General features: G+C 36.1%; 2 protein-coding genes across 2 annotated transcripts; one reads left to right on the top strand and one right to left on the bottom strand.

Annotated features, from left to right (window-relative positions):
- Positions 1–4478: 4478 nt before the first annotated feature.
- On the bottom strand, positions 4479–10240 carry LOC121372023 (28S ribosomal protein S6, mitochondrial-like). Its single transcript, XM_041498268.1, has 3 exons — positions 10114–10240; positions 5918–6057; positions 4479–5074 (listed from the first exon to the last, which is right to left on the bottom strand). Exons 1-3 carry the CDS (start codon positions 10156–10158, stop codon positions 4828–4830), a joined length of 432 nt encoding a protein of 143 aa, XP_041354202.1. The 5' UTR covers positions 10159–10240; the 3' UTR covers positions 4479–4827.
- A 1772-nt stretch (positions 10241–12012) lies between these two features.
- LOC121370393 (ATP synthase subunit O, mitochondrial-like) lies at positions 12013–21826 on the top strand. Its single transcript, XM_041495582.1, has 8 exons — positions 12013–12115; positions 14829–14876; positions 15763–15873; positions 17276–17348; positions 18663–18722; positions 19153–19265; positions 19794–19880; positions 21594–21826. Exons 1-8 carry the CDS (start codon positions 12089–12091, stop codon positions 21705–21707), a joined length of 633 nt encoding a protein of 210 aa, XP_041351516.1. The 5' UTR covers positions 12013–12088; the 3' UTR covers positions 21708–21826.
- Positions 21827–22807: the final 981 nt, after the last annotated feature.

Here is a 22807-nt window from a genome sequence, read left to right as displayed (position 1 = left end):
CCATTTAGTTAGCGCGGACCGACTAGCAGACACTTCATAAACAAGAAGTAACACCGAGTGGGAGCCGTGTTCTGATTGGCTGAATTTCGATTCCTCGGTGAAGCCTGTTTTTTACCTAAGTCTACAAAGAGTACTGCATACCGATACATGTCTGGACTCTAAAATTTTAGCCAAAAATGTTTAAGACTGCTCGGCCGAAAAGTTTTAAGGTGATTTTGAGCAATTGAACGGGCGCCAAAATAAAATGCGTTAGACTACTTATAAAAAAATAAACATAAGAATTTAGAACTGCTTCCAAAACGTTTAAAGTCTAACTAGCCCAATAAGAAATTTCATATGTATGATCATCATAGAGCTAATGCTTATTTATAGCTTCTGTACTCTGACTTCAGTGGACATGGTTTGAGTTTGGTGTTTTCCTTCTCCTAGGAGAGTTTCTTTACTAGGATTCTGAGCCTCTCCAGCCGTTTTGATTTTGGAGTTTGCTTCTCCTAGACAGTTGTCTTTCTCGACTCGCGTCCTCTGTCTGTCCGGTCCATATTAGTCTAGTCTCTACCCTTTGACCAGTCCAGCTTGGGCGACCCTACCAGAAGCTGATGCTCCAGCTGGCATATCTCTCAAGAGTCATTGAGACATACAAGCTACTTCACCACGTCAAAGAATTGACCATGAGATAGCCATATGTATAAACCTGTATATATACTAGATGTAACTTCAAAGATCGAACAAGAACAGGCGATTACAGCTTGGTATGGTGGCAGACTATACAAGATGTAACCCATACTTTGTATAGGAAAGTTTAGATAGGGTGTGTTGGCCAAGGATGTATCCACCGCCTTGTATACTAACAAAGATCCTTGTGAAGTGCAGCTTCGGATAAATACAAAGAAGGAAGTCTGCAGTACAAATTAAAACAGGAGAACCAGTCAGAAGGATCCGGAACAGTTATGATGGCCTTACATATTATATTATAGATATCTTCTATCAGTCAATTCAGGTGGGACATAGCCCAGTGGTAAAGTGCTTGCCGTTGCTTGAGGTAATTCTCGTTCCAGCCAGTGTTCCACAACTGGTGTATCAAAGATCGTGGTATATATTATCCTGTCTGTGGGATGCTGCATATAAAAGATCCCTTGCTGCTAACTGGAAAAAGTAGCCCATTGTGTGACAGCAGCTGTAATTAAAATGTAGATAGCTGTAATTAAAATGTGTTGGTAAACTGTTAAATAAATATGTCTTCTGTCAGTCTGGGATATTTATCAAACGTGAAAAGCTGAACAATGTCCTTTACAAGGCTACAGGAAGTTAACATTCGGGGAGAATTAAAAGAGTTTCTTTTTGAAAAAACCCTCAAAACATTACTTTTCTGCTGTATCAAAGGGACTGTCCTGAGTTTGCTACTGTTCTGTCAAGGATGGACACGAGACGAGTCTGATAATGATAGAATAAAATCAGAACTAATGTACAGGTGCCGGCCATGCTGGTTAGGATGACGTGTCACCTCATGACTCATATACTTTAGAGATAGCAATCTATACTACTCGTTAGACAACTAGTTATATGCAAGTGATACCAAAGTTTCCACTGTAAGATGTTTTTGACTAACTGTGCATAATTACATAAATATTTTCTTATTTAGAATATCACGGTCCATAACTGGGTTTTACCGAATAATTATGTATGTAAAAAAACATATATTATATATTATTTATATAATAAGGAAGTAAACTCAAATTTGGGAAGACCAAAAACATATTCCTGCCAGATATTTTGTCTGGTAAGCTATAAATTCTGCCTGCCCAAATCTGGACCTAACATGAATGACACAAACTAAGGTGTGAATATAAATAAAATGTAAAACAATTGCCTGTCCAATAGACAAATTATTGCAGCCAGTGGTGATGCTGACAGACAAAAACTAGTCGGAACAGCAGTATTTCAAGCCCTGAAACATATTATAATGGCAGCAAACTGAGGGGTCGTCTTGCTTACCTTTTAATAGTACATAGTTTTCCACTGTCCATTGAGGGGGGGTCGTCCTGTTTACCTTTTAATAGTATATAGTTTTCCACAATGTGCCCACTGAGGGAGTCATCCAGTCAATCGCTTGTCGCTAAAATCTGCTAGACTAGTTTATACGCTTCACGTAAAACCAAATGGCCATGTCGGGAACCAATCAAATAGTTCGCAAACGTTACCGAAACGTTCGCTGGCTGAACTTGGGCCTGGTACTTCAAAAATTAATTGGTAATGTACTTCATTACATCATTTCATGAATTATCCAAAATTCTTCGTGCTGGGATGTCATTTAACATTCATTCATTTATTATCCAATATTCTTACACACCTGTGTAAGAAATGACCATTGTAAACTAACTGTGTCTCAAATAGATGTCGAAGATCACTTCTGAGGCATGTAATTTGCAGTTGTCCCAAGAAACCAGAAACACATCATTTTAGTACATCATTAATTGTCATTGTCATCATTAACTTGCACACTTTCGACCTAATGGTCGGGGTATTTTTTGTTTAGTATTTGTCTGTTAAAACTATATATTAAATAAGCATTTACAGAGTATTGCTAAGTTCAAGAGCCACAACTCTGTTAAAAAGGGTAAATCGCCACAAAAGTCACTTTCAGCTCAATATCTTACTCTGTCAAAAATGGGAAAACTGTATGTGGGACAGACAGAAGGATGGTGATGAAACCTAGTCCCCTCCTAAAAATTACTTTTTCTGGTTGTATCAGAAATGAGATAATACATTCATCATGATTAATCGTACAGGAATGTGAGAGGGGCTGGATCAGAAAAGCTTACTGCGGCCGGTGTCCAGGGGCCGTTCAAGGGCCCTGTAGGAAAATTGGTGTTTGAAACCCCTGGAACTGCCAAAAATTGTATTCAATGCGAACAAATCTAAACTGGTTATAACTTATAATATAAGGCATACATCATAAACTCGAAACCGTGAAAACATGCAAATGAACCTTGTGTGGTCAACAGTATTGAACATCAAGTTTTTGGTGGGTTTTTTTTTTAGATGAAATGGAAAAGCGCATTTCCGCATAGCTCTCACATCCCTGATCATACAATTTGTGGTATCCAAATGTACATACTTTACCTCACTTTCAATCATTAATATATATTTGCAGGGAACATTTTGTTTTCAAATTTTTTATTAGGCACATTTCTGGTCAATTAAAAATTTATTACCAACATTAGTTTTATGTTTTAAAATTGTGAACCAAACTTTTAATGTGAATCGTGACACGATACTAAACAAAATGTTCCCCGGTTTGACAACCACTTATATAAAATTAACACAACTACTTCATAATAATAAAAATGTGTTTATTGTCAACTGTGTATATGCAACTCACACAAGTTCTTGTCATGTTTTAAACATGTAAACACTCAGATATCTAACACTTTTGAAAACACCGGTTATCAAGGTATCCTTATCATCTTGTGGTTTTTAAAGCCACTTTTCTTGTAACATGAATCACCCGTGACTAGACAAAACCTGCTGTCACCACACAGGGTGTTCCTTCCAAAAATCAGCAAGAGCTCTTTTTTATACATTTTTCCAAATACTGAACAGTACCAACCACAGCCTTTGATATACAAGTTGTGGGGTGCTGCTGGGGATGTGAAAAATTAATTCAAAGAGGGAAATTGATCATGTAACCCATCATACCTTGGGCAAGTGCTCTACCACTGAATTACATTTCACCCCAGCATATATTATTTGACATGGATTCCTTTTGTATAATACCATTTACATATACACGTTTATACTAGAGCTGGAGGGTATGCCGTTTGGTATTGGTATCATGTCATGAAAAATGTTTCCCGTCATTTAGTATATCACTAACAATATATCTGACGAACGCAAAATGGGTTGGGTATAAATCAGAAGAGAGCCTTGTGTATGGAATTTAATTTTATTTAGATGAAATTAGCAGGCAAGCCTCAATTGAGGCATGCATTTAAAGCAGAGTATACCGAAAATACCACTCAACATTGGTATTGGTATTGTGTTTATACCGAATACTGTACTGATACCAAGGTAAATTATAATACTGATATCGATACCAAACCTCAAATCTCAATACCGGCCAGCTCTAGTTTATACTATGCTAGATGAAACTACTAGAAATTTAGATGGGGTGTGGTGGCCTTACAGTGGGCTGTGTTGATAGCCACTTCTATGTTAAGTGACAAAAGATGGTGGCATTCTTTTAGGTTTTATTTATGAAATTCACCTTTGTATGCAATATTTAGCACAATGTGTGTACGATAGTCGACAGGACCCGAGTGCAAAAAGATCCTTGCAAAGTTTGTCATCAGGCTCCGTATTCATAAACATACTTAAGTCAATGTATGATACTTATCTATGTACTTTAAGTATATATTTAGGTATCATACATTGACTTAAGTACGTTTATGAATACGGAGCCAGGGGCCTACCAGTAATTCACAAAGCTCTCTTAGGTTCTGCTAGACAACAAAGCATCCTCTTTTTAAGTGTTTTAGCATTGCACTGCGAGATCACAAAGTTGCGAGAGTTTAGTGAATTAGGCCCCTGGTAAGTACAAAGAAGGCAGTCAGCACTACAGATCAAAAGATGAGGAGCAATCAGAACGATCAGAAACTGTTAAAAATGCCTTGCACATGGTATCATATTATAGATTTGCATCTCTGTAATGTTAGATGATAAACTCTCCCTAGTAACTAACACACAAGACACACAAACACACACAGATATACAGTTAAACAGTTGTTAATGGTATTATTACACATATTTATCAGGTGCTTTAAAGTTCTTTCACATTAATTGTTCTTGTTCTCCTTTGGTGTATCTAAGCTTTTTCAGTGCTTTTCGTTTCCAAACTCTCCTTTCATGATCTGGATTTGGAAGTTCACCAAACACACACGGTCCTTTTGAACAGGGTCGTACAAATTCTTCTTCCTCTCTGAAGATGTTAGGTTTTATTATGTCCACATCTCGCTTCAGCTCGTCTTCAATTGACATTATTGAATTTGTCCGTCCGTCAAACTTGATCAGAATGTAGCTGGAAAACAAAGATCACACTTTTTCCTTTTTGCTTTCTTACTATGAACTTCCTGGGTTATGTAAATATAGACAACAATAAATGCTTAAGTTGATGTATGTAACTTCTGAGAAAATCTCAAAATGTGGCTGTTCCTTCAAAGGACAAGGGTGTGCCACTTTAAAACATTCAATATGGTACATAAATAATATTCAACACAATATATATTTATTTGAAAATACATGTACCAGTAGTGAAATCATATGTGTATCGGTATCTGGGTTTTTTAAGATATCATCTTTCTTGAAAGAGTATGTCTGGACAGAAGGTGAAAAGTCCAGACGATAGCAGGTCTATATTCTGAAAGTTAAAGTTTGTTTTGTTTAATGACACCACTAGAGCACATTGATTTATTAACCATCGCTACTGGATGTCAAACATTTGGTAATTTTGACATAGTCTTAGAGAAAACTGGCTACTTTTCCATTAGTAAAAAGGGATCTTTTATATGTTCCATCTCATAGGCAGCATAACACATACCACAGCCTTTGATATACCAGTCGTGATGCACTGGCTGGAACAAGAAATAGCCCAATGGGTCCACTATCTGGGATCGATCCTAGACCGACTGTGCATCAGGCGTTACCACTGGGTTATGCCCAGTTCTCCCTACCCCCCAATATTCTGAAACTCGGCTATTTTAAAGGTCCTAACCCTAACTCTGGATATAATCCATGTACAAAAACACAAGACATAACATTTGTGAAATGATGTTACATTTATGGTATACATTACTGACGAAGTTTGAAGCTGCAGACCTTTGGCAAAGTGGGACGTGCCTGTTCAAATGACTGCAATACTCACTTTCCTTCAGCATTTCTGGTTCCATGCGATACCATTCTATAAGGTAGGGTCTTCAAACCGAGATTTTCCATCTTCTGTATGATACCGCCACGCGTCATAATGTTCTCGCATGTCCTGCGTATTGTCTGAGCCAGCTCTGGCTGCAAATACAAATAAATGTGATACTAATACATGTATTTGTCTTGTCAATAACATTCTTGCATCTACATTTAAAACACATACTGACCTATAACCCACTTTTGGATTCAGGGTGAGGAAGGGAGCACAACAGGAAGGAAAGAAGGAAATGTTTTATTTAACGACGCACTCAACACATTTTATTTGTCGTTATATGGTGTCGGATATACAGTTAAGGACCACACAGATATTTAGAGAGGAAACCTGCTGTCACCACTTCATGGGCTAATCTTTTCGATTAGCAGCAAGGGATCTTTTATGACCCATCCCACAGACAGGATAGTACATACCACGGCCTTTGTTGCATCAGTTGTGGAGCACTGGCTGGAATGAGAAATAGCCCAATGGGTCCACTGATGGGGATTGATCCTAGACCAACTGTGCCTCAAGCGACGCTTTACCACTGGGCTATGTCCCGCACTCCAGCGTTGCATTAATCAATACTTTATATGCCATAAACCATTTTATGTACACAATAATGTCTAAACAATGTCTTACATTTTCTTTTCTTTCGTTTTTCCCAACTATGAAAGGGGGGAGGTCTCTACTAAATTAACCAGCAACAAACACTGCCAAATATAATCCTCGATCTGTGCTTCAAAGTACAGGACCTGAAACCTACCTGAAATGCCATTTCCAACCCGACCCTCTAGATCAAAAAAACATTCTTTGTGGGCATGCCCCAAGACATGTTAGTGTCTTCAGTGTTCAAAATCAGCACTTGTCCGTTTGTCCCGACAAGTAAAATGTGCCTCAGTGGTTGTTCAGTGGACAAGTAAAAATTATCAGTGCAGTTTCATTTTGAGCAATCACAAACATCATCCTTGTACTTGAATAAAACAAGTGAAAATATTGACAGACAATTCGATTTCTAGATGTATTTGTCTGGTGGAGTAGTAAAAAAAAATATGCTTACATGTATTTCTATCACTGGTCTTGCACATTCCATGCTGTTCGTTCCAAGAATTCATCTGCCCCCCCCCCCCCCCCCCCCAAATCCTATTTACGGCCCTGCCCTTACTGTCTTATTTCCAGCAGGACATATTTCGTTTGGCTTACTATTAAAAAAAAAAAAAATCAACAGCAGGTCAGATTTTACTTCCAATTTTGAGCCCTGATGTAATATTTTTTATTTTTATTTAACGAACACCATTTTTTGATTTTTTTATTTTTTATATAACGACGCCACTAGAGTCACACATATGGTCATTCTGACACTGTTTTCAGAGGAAACCCGCTGTCACCACATAGGCTACTCTTTTATGACAGGCAACAAGGAATCTTTTATTTGCACTTCCCACAGGCAGGATAGCACAAACCATGGCCTTCGTTAAACAAGTTATGGATCACTGGTCGGTGCAAGTGGTTTACACCTACCCATTGAGCCTTGCGGAGCACTCACTCAGGGTTTCGAGTCGGTATCTGGATTAAAAATCCCATGCCTCGACTGGGATCTGAACCCAGTACCTACCAGCCTGTAGACTAATGGCCTAACCACGATGCCATCGAGGCCGGTCCTGATGTAATACATGTACTTCAGCATGTGAAACATACATCAAGCTTAAAGTAAATATTAAGTTGGTATTTAAAATACATAGTAAAACCTGCTCTAGAGACCACTTACGTATTAAACAGCCACCTGTGGTAAGAGGTCACATTTTATAGCAAAAGTTTGACATACAACAGCCGACAATTAATAAATCAATGTGCTCCAGTGGTGTTGTTAAACAAAAACAAACTTTAAAATTTGTATTCTCCCAAATCAAGGCTACTTTTTGATACTCCCTTTGGTGGCGGCATTAACACGATTCTGTGTACAATTTATCGTACACGGGAATGTGCTTTTCTGTACCTGTATTTTCATAGGGACGGGACGTAGCCCAGTGGTAAAGCGCACACCTGATACACCGTCGGTCTAGGATTGATCCTTGTTGGTGGGCCCATTGGGCAATTTCTCGTTCCAGACAGTACACCACAACTGGTATATCAAAGGCTTTGGTATGTGCTATCCTGTCTGTGGGATGATGCATACAAAAGATTCCATGCTACTAATGGAAAAATGTGGTGGGTTTCCTTTCTGTGACTGTGTCAAAATGACCATATGTTTGACATCAAATAGCCAATGATTAATAAATCAATGTGCTCTTGTGGTGTCATTAAACAAAACAGAATTGTATTTTCACAAGCGGTTTACTCTACAAAATTCAATGTTGATGAAGTGTACCGTGGCTAGCTTTGGGTGAGCAGAAAATTTCACCAAATTATGTATTTAAACTTAAAAAATTGCAAAAACCCAGTTATATTCTAATAAAATAACAATTATTACAGGACATTTATTTGCAAAATTGACATAAACTTTGCCAATTGTTTTTAAAATTCCAATTGGTGAATTTGGCAAATGTATATTTAAGTTACTAGTAAATATTTCACACTATGACATATGTTTACTTCGAGACTTTCTCAAGATACAGTCTACACCTACCAAACAAGGTCAGGTCATAGGGCGTAACGTGCATATCCAGAGCAAGCTGTTTTAGCTCACGCCCTACCAAACAAGGAATTAGGGATCTTTTATATGGTACAACTGATAAGATAGTACATACCACAAAATCTTTAATATACCAATCATGGGCACTGGTTAGGATGGTGAAAACACCTATATCGTCCACTGAGGACAATTGATCCTCCAAATGAATCTCAGGTGAGCTCTCTATCACATCAAACCGTGGGCAGCTGAATGCAACAGCCTTCTACATATAGTCACTGATTTGGTTGCATATGCAACAATTTTTTTCATTTGGTGAGTAAAACATTTCATACTATCTATATACTTTCAAGAGAAGACCAGGTGATAATGAAGCGACTGAGAACATGCCACTGTAGTAGACTCGACTAACACATGTATACCAAATTCCGAGTGGGAAACAGTGGAACCTGCCAGTGTGGTACAGCATCCATGACTGTGGAACATTTCCTGCAACATTGTCCCACCTACCAGAACCAGAGAAAAGCAGTCTGGCCTTCAGATGAACCCCTGAAGGAGAAACTCTTTGGTCCCTTGGAGAACCTACGGAATACAGCAGCTTTTGTTCGAGCCATTGGGGTCCCTGTCTGAGCGTATGACGAAGAATACTATCTATATAAAGATACAAGTAGGCATAATCTGGTTCCTAGATGGAAACATTAATGTAGAGGGCTGTGTAACCAGTCTAATATTTTAATAACTCCCCTGGCAGCATTTGATTTAAAATATATTGTATTGCTTTTTAAAAAAAACTAATGGATTTGGCACAAGTTATACACCTTCTCCATAATACATCTATGTCACGACAATAATATATTTAGGCAATTTAAATATGAATAGAAATAAATATTGAAAGAGAGAAAGAAAGGATGAAGGAAGGAAAGAAATGAAGCAATAAATATGCCACGTTCTTTATATTTCTTGGATGATTGTATCATTTGTTTAAATCCCATGATGATCACAGCTAAATGTGTGTGTCTAGTATGTGTTGTGTGTGTGTGTGTGTTCATGTGCAGGGGTGGCACATTAAAAAAACTAATTGTGGGTTATAGGGGCCTATTTGTGGAAAAATATCCGCCCGGTCCCCCCTTCCCCTAACCCTAACCTTAACTCCAACCCTAACCCCAACCCTAGCCCTAACCCCAGCCATAACCCCAACCCTAACCCTAACCCTAACCCTAACCCTCAACCCTAACTAAAAATAATAATGGAGTGTACCGGGCGGATACTATACCTTTTTTCACACTGTGCTGCCCCCAGTGTATGTATGTTTGGGAGGGGTGGGGGATAAGCAGATAAGCACAGTAAGAGAAAGCTGACAGTACCAAAGGGAAGACCTTCCTAACTTCCATCTCTCACGTAGGCTTACCGTAATCAACACTCCCCCCCCCCCCCCCCCCCCCCACCTCCACGACAAGTTACCTACTTCCCTTAATTTAAAAATATCAAACATTCGTATAGTATAAGTACTTTTCCCCCAGCTAATTACAATTACCCTCTGCAGAGCTTTGATAATCAGTGCAAGTTCGTAGCTTGGCATTTTCCGAGTTAACTCAAGATCAGTCGCCCATGCCAGTTACGTGTTGAGGAAGACGAGCGCTCGCGAACATTTTGACTGGTTTCCATCCTATCCTGTTCAATGATGTTCATCAGATGCCAAAACCAGTGTACAAAACGACCGCGAGGGTTCGACCTTCTGAACATACATCAGTGTAGGTTGCCTTGCACTAAATTATTAACTTCCATGTCAGTGTTAATGTAGACAAAATATATTTCTGTCTCCGTAAAGCTTTATTTCACATTTTATATTTATTTTTATAATTATTTGTCTATTTTATATTTATATCTTATGTTCAATGGCTTTACAACCAAAATGTATCCATATTTTTGTGAGAACGTACTCTATAAAATTATATACGCTAAAAGACATGAACATTAGTTTCGTACACACCCGTTGGTGAGAACATCATGTGTTATTTTTGATAACACATGGGTTGTTTACACACGTACGTGTGTTAACAATTTCAAGACATACGACTGGCTGCTCCTAGGTGATGACCAGGTCACCAGTGCCATGCATCCAGTGAAAAACAACACGGTGGAAATAGATTACACTGTGACGTAGTCAACCTGACAAGCATGTGTCTGTGACGCGTAAGTTAGCTACAAGTAAATAACGTTTAGTCGAAAAAAAACCTGGTTTTTGAGAATATGTAAGAAATAGAATAATGCATTCGTGTCCGTTAGATACCATTTATCTCACAACTCGTTTAAAAACGTATCACACTCGCTAAATATATTTTAAAACCACTCCATTTTGGATCAAAATGTATCCGGTACAAATTAGTTTGTGGAGAGTAAATAAATTATCACCTGAAAAGTTTTGAATAAATTTTATACTTCTTTTATACCTAAAAAATAAAACAATTTACTAATAGGGGCCTACGTTTCATAAATTTCGTATGTCTAACTGTTCATGCAATAGCTCAGAGCTCGTATCATTAATTATACACAATGTATACGATCGGTGCCTTCTCAGGATTCTGAATATCTTCTGGCCCAACATCATAACCAACGAAGAACTCCATAAACAAACCTCCACATAGTCATTGGTATCGGAGATCAAGCGCCGAAGATGGCGCTGGATTGGCCATGTCAGCAGAATGCCTCAAACAGCCTTACCAAGAGTGGCACTCCGATAGACACCTCCTGAAAAAAGGAAACGAGGTAGACCGAAAGAAACAGGGAGGAGGATAGTAGAGAAGGATATCCGAGAGGGAAGTCTAAGCTGGGCGCTGCTGGAGAAGCTGGCAAAAGACAGGCAGCAGTGGCGATCTCTGGTTACAGTCTTATGGGCTTCTTAGCACGAAGGGGATTAAGTAAGTAAGTACAATAAGTTAATCATGCATATGAATATTAAATATTTTGAAATTATACGGTGAGCAATTCTAAACGCTAAATATTATAGCTAGGTAGCCTATAATTCCATAAGGGTAGGCCCACATTAGTATAATTACGTATTAACCATTTAGTAGGATGCAAGGGTATAGGCCTACATATATATTATTATATAACATAACGCGCCATTTGAAACTATTACTTGTTACTTTATTTTTGTAAACACAATTGTAAATATAAACCTGGTACAAACTTTAATTTTACATTAATCTATAAACATGGGTACGATTTGATCAAAATAAGGGTACGTTTGGCAACTTTTGGTATGGATACGTTGTAACCAAAAGTGGATACGTTTTAGTTGGGTACGTTTCGGTTTAGGTACGTTTTGACTTGTATCTATGACGCCAATGTGTTTCCTCTCTCTTTGTCAAAATAATCATATGTTAGACACTGAGGTGCGCTGAGGTGTGGACCGTGTGGTTAAAATGACCCTTTTTTCTGTTAACGTTATCAACAATGGGAGCTCATTTTGTGTGAGCAGCCTTTACTTCCGGTGTCCTTGTAAGAAAATGGCGTCCTTCAGGTTTATGCAAGTGGTGTGTAAGAATTATCATTTTAATTAAGACATAATGTACAGGATTCCAGATTACTTTGCACTACTTGATCGGAAGAGAATTAGTAGTTAATTCAATATAACTGTTAAAGTGTTTGTTTTAGGAATAACATTTTAAAATTTCCCATCATACACATAAATGACAATGTTAATTTTTAATAATTTTAAATTAAAAAATTAAAGTTGCAATGTCGAAGATTCATGTGGAATAATTTACTGTTATCACAATTATTTGTCATAAATTAGTCCATCCCACACAATATTTACATAACTTAAGAATTTTTATTTTTTAAGGGCTGTCACTTTATGTAAACAAATAGCATTGGCAATCGACATGGCCACCATATGACATGCTTAATACATAATAGCATTCATAGGAAATATAGGGCGCGATGTAGTGCAGTGCTCGCTTGATGTGCAGTCTGTTTGGGATCGATTCCCTTCAGGCCAGCCAGTGCAAGGTTTCTGGCAGAGGGTAAAACGGGTATGGCGTCACACCCAAAAATATTAGCAGATTTTATTATTTTAAGTTAATCTTTTGATAAAATTAATTACTCTTATCATTACTGTAGGGCTGTAACGATACAGTAGGGCTGCAATACGATATGTATCATGATATTCACCTCACGATATGATAAGTATTGCGATATTAAATTTACAATAAATAATGCTAAATTGTTGGTCTAGAAAATTATTAATGTATTAATAATAGATCACAAACAATGTAAATAAATCCAGACTTACATTATTTGTTTTAAAAAACATGGGCCTGATTTAGTTGCAGTTGAACTTGATCTCGAACCACTTTATAAAGTTCTGGAATTACTTTGGTACTAATTTCTGTTCCGCTTTGGATTTGATATTTAGGCTCGAGCACATGCATGAAAAAACTCAACAAACCCAGCATTTTCAGCATCAGAATATGGTCGCAAATCGTGTGCTATAAACTTGCATATGCTTTTTGTTATCATTTTACTGCGATCACAATTCAATGGCAGTTTTGGAACAAATACTTTATTCAACGTTGCAGCTTTTTGCAAACATTTGATGTACTCTAGTCTGTTTTATGTTTCGTAGGATTAGGAGAGTCAAGCAATGTGTGATATATTTGTCGTGTTGCCATTGTAATTAATTACGGAGTTGCATGTTTGACACACTGTTTTATTTTTACACACTTTTTTAATACCGTTCTCATAATAAATGGGAAACTTGAAAAAACACCACACGGCAGAATTGTACTTCGCAGGCAGATTTTCAAATTCGTCTGCGAAGAACAGCATGCTTTGCAAAGATGACGCACATGTCAAACAATATGGATGAAGTGCTTGGTTTGAACAAGCGATTGGCCACAAATCTGGATATCAGCCAATCAAAATTAATTTAACTTAAAGCTATATACAGCTGTGTGTGGCCTGGTTTCTGATAATAGTAACTGAAATGGAAACTAGGGCAAGATATGCGGTTTGCGTATGGTCATATTGAACTTAAATTTGACAAAACGTACATTTATTTCAAATAAATTGATACTTTAAATGACAAATATCGATTTTTAAAAACTGTAAGTATCAACAAAATAATGCACGTATCGTGAATCGTATTGTAGAGAGAAATATAGTGACATGTCGACTTATTGATAAATTGTTACATCCCTACATTGCTGTATGATTTACTTAACCCTAACCCTAAACTTAACCTGTTTTCTTTTGGGGGGAGGCCCCCCCCCCCCCGCCCCCATACCTGCTGTTGATTGTGATTGCATTCAATTCCATTGCATTATACACAAACATTTCTTTCTCACAGAAAGACTGCGGTGCATATCAAAGTCTGTGGTATGTGCTATCCTGTCTGGAGTAGTGCATATTAAAGATCCTTTGCTACAAATGGAAAAGTGTAGTGGGTTTTCTCTCTCGGACTATGTCAAAATTACCTCCAAAATATTGAGGTGACTTGTGACTTCTCTTGACGACTTTGATTTCTCACTACTGCTGAAAACTTGGCGACTTGAGCCGACGTTCATTTCGCTGTCTAGATTAGACTGCTGTACTATAGCATAGAGCTCTATCATAGTTATGGGTTTAATAATGTAAAGTCAAACCTGTGTTAAACTGCTCCAAAGGGAACATTAAAAGCTGTAATTTAAAACAGGTAACTGCTTAATTTTTGAATCTAATAAAAAGGTGACCTCTTGAAAAGATGTAGCTTAGCTACCTGAGCAGGTTTGACTGTAATGGCATTTGTGTTCTTCAAACCGGCCTCGGTGGCGTCGTGGTTAGCTATCGGTCTACAGGCTGGTAGGTACTGGGTTCGGATCCCAGTCGAGGCATGGGTTTTTTAATCCAGATACTGACTCCAAACCCTGAGTGAGTGCTCCTTGAGGCTCAAGTGTAAACCACTTGCACCGACCAGTGATCCATAACTGGTTCAACAAAGGCCATGGTTTGTGCTATCCTGCCTGTGGAAAGCGCAAATAAAAGATCCCTTGCTGCCTGTCGTAAAAGAGTAGCTTATTTGGCAACAGCGGGTTTCCTCTCAAAATCTGTGTGGTCCTTAACCATATGTCTGACGCCATATAACCGTAAATAAAATGTGTTGAGTGCGTCGTTAATATTTTTTTTTTTTTTTTTTTTGTGTTCTTCAAATAATTGTCTCATAAATGTATACAGGTACATATCTATGATTTTCAAATATTTTTGTAGGTGAGGCAATTCAGCTCCACTACTGCTGTGAATGGTAAACTTGTTACTGTGAGTATTTTGCTTAAAGGGACATACCCTAGTTTCAACCCGTGAAAATTAACAAACAGTTTAGTTAATCTACAAACCTGTAACATATTTGGATAAAGTTACAGTTGATTGAAGCGGGAGTCTGTGACTTTGAAATGGTGAAATACCCTCTAAAATAGACTAAAACTCGACTCCATAACTGTTATTTCTCAGACGCACGTGCGTTTTTAAAAATATGAGAAATTCATTTTGTGATATTAGAAACACCAGGATGACCAAAAAACACTTCAAATGTATGGAAATTGATAATCTAAACAATAAAATCTAAGTAAAGTATGATTCCAGTTATTAACAACGACTATAATAGTCAAAAATATGCGTTAGTGTTTTAAAATCTAGGGTATGTCCCTTTAAACTTCCATATTGTTTAAGTTTATAATCATACTCATGGTACATCCACTACTTGAAGCATAAATATGTGATCACATCTCTTTACATGTGTGTGATGTTTGCTTGTCTTGAAGTGTACTTGTTTATAATATAATAATAAAATTAACAGTATTTTAATTACACTCAACAAATTTGGTCGCATTTTTGTGTCACCTTTACAAAGTAAAAAGACAATATAAAGGTATTACTTTTCCGACTCTGGCAGTGGCAATGACTTTGACTTTTTCCTTTAAAGTTTAGATTTAAAGTTTTGCGTTATATCTATTTCTCACAAAGTATAAGTCCTAGGTCAGTGAAATTTTGTTTATAGTTTCACCTCTGGATGTTCATCACAATGCACCAGGTTTTTTTAATGATAGGCGAGATGTTTAATTCCCTGGAATTCTTGTTTATGAATTCAAAAATGTTTCCATTATATTTGAATAAAATTTAATTTGTAAATTTTCTACAATTGCAGGCTCCAATCCAGCTTTTTGGTACTGAAGGTCGCTATGCACATGCCATGTATTCAGCTGCCACCAAGCAGAAACAGTTGGATACTGTTGAAAAAGATCTTGTTTCTTTTCAGGTGATTAGGAAGTGTACTACTACTAGTATTGCATATGAATGATTAAATATATAATATAGATCAGTATATTGAAGGGACTGTCCTGAGTTTACTGCCGCCGTAAAATCTTTCAGACTTTTTAATAACTAAAGTACTTATTAAATACATTTCTTGTTATCAGTGTCTGTTCATATATTTAGTGTAGGAGTAGGACATAGCCCAGTGGTAAAATGCAGTCTAGGATCGATCCCCGTCGGTGGACCCATTGGGCTTTTTCTCGTTCCATCTAGTGCACCACAACTAGTATATTAAAGGCTGTAGTGTGTGTTGTCTTGTCTGTGGGATGGTGCATATAAAAGATCCCTTGCTACTAATGGAAAAATGTAGCGAGTTTCCTCTCTAAGATTATATTTCACAGTTACCAAATGTTTGACATCCAATAGCCGATGATTAATACATCAATGTGCTCTAGTGGTGTCATTAAACAAAACAAGCTTTCGGTTTGGTGTGTTTCTGGTCATCCTAATGCTTGTACTAAGTTGTAGTAGAGAAAGCTTCATTTTGCTGACCAATAAATCTTTTTAGTTTTTATGAAATTATTGAGGGGTAAAATCTTGTTTCATGTTCTAAAAGTACTTGGTTTAATCATAAGCACCTTGTGTACGGACACTGATTTTCTAAACATGATTTGATATGTAATTTTACTCCATGAAAATGATCGGTTGGTGTAAAATATATTACAGCAGCAAACTCCGAACAGTCTCATTAAGTTTAAGATTCCATAGCATTGTACATATTTTTTTAATACAAGCAGGGCAGGATTCCAGTTTGTCAAGTGACCCCAGCAAGTAACGTGTGGAATGAGTAATAGTGTTATTAAACTAGGAAAAATCAGCTACAGGGCTCAAAATGGCCTGTGGCCAGGTCGCCAAATGCGACCAATGTTCCGTTTGGGCGACTTCAATATTAAAAAGTAATGGTGTTAGTCGCCCTTATGATATTATTTAGGTGATCTTCTTTAGAGCTATAACATATGAGCCACTACTATTATTATTTGTATTGCATTTATTTATTCCACATTAAAATCTTCCTTGTCGTTTGTAGTTCACTTACCTTAATTTGCCAACACCCATTATTATTTTTTCATGCTCTGCAGCTACTTGTTGATTTAATCTCATTCATTGTAAAATGCAGAGTACATTGGATTTTTAAGAAATTCGTAGCATTGTCTTATTCTTAATGAACATTTTTTCTACAAGTTTTCAAAATGCAGTTTGTGCATCCTAATTTTTCAGCAGACATTTTACTAACAGTTTAGGCTAACAGTATTGTTCACTTTCAGAGTTCTTTTTTACCAGAATATTGACTGTACTTTCTAGTTTTATTGTTGTCATCATGTTAATGTTATGTTTTTTCTTCTTAGGCATTACTGCACAAAGATGTGCAGTTAGCAGAGTTTATTTCCAATCCATCACTTAAGAGACGAGAAAAGAAAGGTAAATGATATTCTTGAAGACTCAACACAGGACTCCCATGGCTAGTGATATTCAATAAATAAGTACTATTACCATGCCCGATGGCTAGTGAAATTTGTTTGTTAAATGCTACATTCAAGTCTATTTTGTTAATATGAATGCCCCCACCACAACCACCCAATGTTAGTGTTTTTAAGCTCTGTCTCCCTCTTTAGGTGACATATCCAATTATTACTGTTAATTAGTAAAATTGTATTAACTGACAGTAAAGTAGGGCTAGTGAATTTGTAATCGTGGCTAGTAAATTAAAAAAAAATCCACTGATCCCATGGCTAGTGAAGTTTATAACAATTCTAGATACTCTGTTGGTAAACAGTCTTAATAGTTAAACACATACCCCCACCCCTCCCCACACACACATGGTAAAATGCAGGTGACAAAATGGTGATCATGATTTCCTTGTAAGGTTTGGTTTAGAAAGTTAAAGTTTGTTTTGTTTAATGAGACTACTAGAGCACATTGGTGAATTAATCATTGGCTATTTGATGTCAGACATGATCATTCTGAAACCACCTACATTTTTCCATTAGAAGCAAGGGATCTTTTATATGTACGTTTCCACAGAAGGTAGCATTACCAGACACGTTAATAAAAATACGCATTTTAGTGTGTACCAGTCCCATGGTAATAATATGGCATTCTTTTCCTGATACCCAGTATGTAATTTAAAAGATATGGGTAACTCTAGGTTAGAACACATACTTAGAAGCATTGTGGTGTAGGGTCATTACTTCCAGGTGGGCAAACCCATGTACATTTCGCATTCAGGGCTCCATAATTAGTAAGACTGATGCATTGAATACTGGTATATATTGCTGCCAACTGTCACAAATTTTCTTCAGTGTTTGAACTTAATGGCAGGCAAAACTTTGTACTCGGAATATTAGTTGTATTCTATGTAGAAATGTGTAGTAATTTGTCTGGAACACTATATAGCTGTTTGGTAGTAATACAAATATAAATAAACGTTGTTATCCAGATTTAGGCATTTTTATTTAATTCAGTCAGAAAATCAACCTGCATCCCCAACAACTAACATGGGATCCTGAAAGCCTACGCCTGTATGTAGAAAATTATAATTTGTGGAGAACTGTGAGTGATGGTAATGAACTTATTCGTCTGAAGTAGTTGCATTTGAAGTAGCTGTTTTTATGATAACTAAAATAAGACTTAAGAGACAAAACATAAGCTACGGGAATAATTGTTACTGTTGATTGAAACTATTCTAGAAACACTGCATGATGTTGTGTCTTTCATTTTCGTTCTTTATTTTAGCTGCTTTGGAAATGGTTCTAAAGAAACTGAAGTATTCAACTTTAACGGCAAATCTATTTGGTACGTTTCAAATAACATGGGCACAAAGTATCACAACCCCCACTAGAAGTTGCTGAGTATAAGTACTATTTAAATAACACTAGTCCCCCATGCCATTTAAATATGTTCCAGTATGATTATTATGCACTTGTAACGTGGGATATTCTTAAGATCGGTCACAAATGTTACATATCTGTCAGTCACATAGTTCAGCCAATAATGAGGAGACTAGTGGGTTTTCATGGGGACTAACTTTTCTAGACTACTAGTCCCTCAGGTCGGTGGAAATATTTCTTGATTTTTACCCCTGTCCAACATAATTTGGTAAATTTATGCATCTAGTCTATATGCATAGACTATGTGAGACCGGAATTTTTTTATCGTAGGCAAGACATGTAATTCTGTGAACTTTTTTTGTAATAATTCTTTTCATCTAATTGTTTTATTTTAGGCATCTTGACAGAAAACGGGAGGATTAACAAAATTGATGGCGTTATTTCAGCGTTCAATAAGATCATGAGTGCACACAGAGGAGAAGTTATGTGTACAATCACAACTGCTAAGGTAGGTAACTCATGAAAGCAGAAATAGTCCTCCTCCTCCATGAACATTGTTTTTTTCTAAATTATATTTGGGTGCAGCTTAAAAAAAAATCTCAATAATTATATAATCTTATTTCATTTGCCAAGTTGACTGTTTTGTTGTTTTACTCTGAACAAATTTGATAATATATCCACTACATAAAACCTATAAGTATAAATTTAATGTTTCACACTACCATTAATGTGTTGTAATTACACATTTTGAACATTATTATGTGTGCAATAATAATCTAATACGTTTGTAAACAGGCAATTACATTCTTAGTTACATGTGAAGAGGAAAGTCCTAGCTATTAAAACAAAATTGATATCATAAATATCATATTGTGCTGCTCTAGTGTGGTATCTAGCTACAAACCAAGTTGACCTATATTTAAAAAATGTGATATAAATATATTGTACTACTCTAGTGAATACTATGGTATAGCTACAAAAGAATCTATTAATTATAAATTGTTACATTTGAATTTTTTATTAATTATTTTTGCAGCCATTGGATAATGCCAGTTTAAGAGAGGTAAAAGAAGCACTAAACCTTTTCTTGAAGAAAGGAGAAGTACTACAGTTGGATACAAAGGTATGGCATTGTTTAAGGAAGTATTTTACTACAGTTGGATACAAAGGTATGACATAGTTGGATACAAAGGTATGACATAGTTGGATACAAAGGTATGACATAGTTGGATACAAAGGTATGACATATGGCATTGTTTAAGGAAGTATTTTACTACAGTTGGATACAAAGGTATGACATGGCATTGTTTAAGGAAGTATTTTACTACAGTTGGATACAAAGGTATGACATGGCATTGTTTAAGGAAGTATTTTACTACAGTTGGATACAAAGGTATGACATGGCATTGTTTAAGGAAGTATTTGACTACAGTTGGATACAAAGTTGGATACAAAGGTATGATACAAAGGTATGACACATGGCATTGTTTAAGGAAGTATTTGACTACAGTTGGATACAAAGGTATGACACATGGCATTGTTTAAGGAAGTATTTTACTACACTTGGATACAAAGGTATGACATATGGCATTGTTTAAGGAAGTATTTTACTACAGTTGGATACAAAGGTATGACATATGGCATTGTTTAAGGAAGTATTTTACTACACTTGGATACAAAGGTATGACATATGGCATTGTTTAAGGAAGTATTTTACTACAGTTGGATACTAAGGTATGACATATGGCATTGTTTAAGGAAGTATTTTACTACAGTTGGATACAAAGGTATGACACATGGCATTGTTTAAGGAAGTATTTGACTACAGTTGGATACAAAGGTATGACACATGGCATTGTTTAAGGAAGTATTTGACTACAGTTGGATACAAAGGTATGACACATGGCATTGTTTAAGGAAGTATTTGACTACAGTTGGATACAAAGGTATGACACATGGCATTGTTTAAGGAAGTATTTGACTACAGTTGGATACAAAGGTATGACACATGGCATTGTTTAAGGAAGTATTTTACTACAGTTGGATACTAAGGTATGACATATGGCATTGTTTAAGGAAGTATTTTACTACACTTGGATACAAAGGTATGACATATGGCATTGTATGTAAGGAAGTATTTTGTTTGTTTAGTATAAGTGGTGACAAACTTTGCATTATTTCTAATTGCTATACTGGTAAAATAATAAATTGATTCGTAATTATTTTGTGTTGAAGGCAGTGTAGATATCTTAGCTGAGCAATTCTGTTTGTTTCAAGTTAGTTATGTATTTAATCTGAGGTTAGATTGCTCTCCTTGCCAGAAGCACCAATTTTTAGTGTCAAAAAAGCAGTAAATTAAGATTTTTGTCTAAAGATTCTGGTAATGAGATGAACAAAAACATTAAAGAGACTATCCCGAATTGGTTCCATTGTTAAAATGTTTTCAATTAATAGAACCTTTATAATGACTAAAGTTGCATATTTAAATAGTTTTAGCTCCTCTATTATGTTCGTCATGGGAGCATTTCTAATACCAATTATTCCGTGTCCATCTGTCTGTCTTCTCTTGCAGTTTTGATGAATTGTTCTAAAATTTGGTACAAATTAATAGAGAAATATGTTTTTGTAAATTTAGAATTTTTGAATGGCTAAAGTTGCATATTTAAATATTATTTTCTTCTTTATAATATGTGTCTGTATTTTCAATGTGCTTCTAATCATTCTGATGTCTGTAGTAGCTTAGTCTTTATATTTTCTCATATTTAAAATGTTTCATTGTTGACATGTTTTCGACTAATAGAACCTAAAGTTGTTGATGACCTTTTTCTTTTTCTAGGTTGACCCTTCATTGATTGGAGGAATGGTTGTAACCATTGGAGACAAGTATGTGGACATGTCGATGGCAACAAAAATAAAAACATACACCAATCTGATCCAAGAAACTGTATGAAATGTTTTGGAAGAAAACCGTCTCCTGTGTGATTGTGTATATTATTAAATAGTATGGACTCAAACTGACAGAACCAACTCTGTAGATAAAATCATGTAATAAAATATTATAATAGAGAATTTCTTAAATGTTCTTGTCTTTTTTTTTGTCGTATTTTTATTTGCAGCAATATTTTTCATTTTATACTCAATTTAAGTTAGGCAGTAAATAATGTTGGTTGTTATTGTAGCTCAGTGGACTTGATTGTTTTCCCCATACCAACCACTCCCACAACTAGTACCTCGAAGGCTGTGGTATGTACTGTTCTGTCTATGGGAAAGTGCATAGAAATATAACCTTGCTGATTTTTAGTAAGATAGCCAGTGTGGTTGCAGTGGGTTCTCTCTCTCCCCCTCTTGACCAAGTGTCAAAACCATGTGTTAGACACCAAATAGCTGTAATTTAAAATATGTTGAGGTGTTGTTAAAGAAAAATATCTTTTCTTGGAAAAGAAGTCATTAGGCCACTGTGACCTATTATCATAAAAAGCAAAATCGTGTCCAAATATTTGACATACTGTGATGGATCATTAATCTGTATTAAAAACACTTCGCCTTTAGTGCTTGCAGGATTGAACCACCTCAGTGGATCCATTCAACTGATTGTGTTTTTTCTCGTTCCAACCAGTGCACCACAACTTGTCTAAGGGTGTGGTATGTGCTTTCCTGTCTGTGGGAAAGTGAATATAAAAGAAATGGAAAAATGTAGCGGGTTTCCTCAGATGACAATGTTTTAGAATTACCAAATGTTTGATATCCAATAGTTAATGATTAATTAATCAGTGTGCTCTAGTGGCATCGTTTACTGTGATGGATTATTAATCTGTATTAAAAACACTTCAAAAATAGCAAGCAAATTTTATTTTAATTCAGCAAAATCAGGAATAAAATAATTTATATTTTATTAGAAAATAACTTTATTTCTACAATTCTTAAATTAAGTAGATAATTTGACAGTTTGGTGTTTTATATCGTCAGTTGTGTTGGTTCTGTGCAGTACAAGAACTACAAACCTATAATGAATATATATTTAATGAAAGTAATTTTACTTGGTGTAAATAC

This window comes from Gigantopelta aegis, chromosome 4, assembly GCF_016097555.1.
Source record: "Gigantopelta aegis isolate Gae_Host chromosome 4, Gae_host_genome, whole genome shotgun sequence".
Lineage (NCBI taxonomy): Eukaryota > Metazoa > Mollusca > Gastropoda > Neomphalida > Peltospiridae > Gigantopelta > Gigantopelta aegis.
This window is presented reverse-complemented; position numbering and strand designations above follow the sequence as displayed.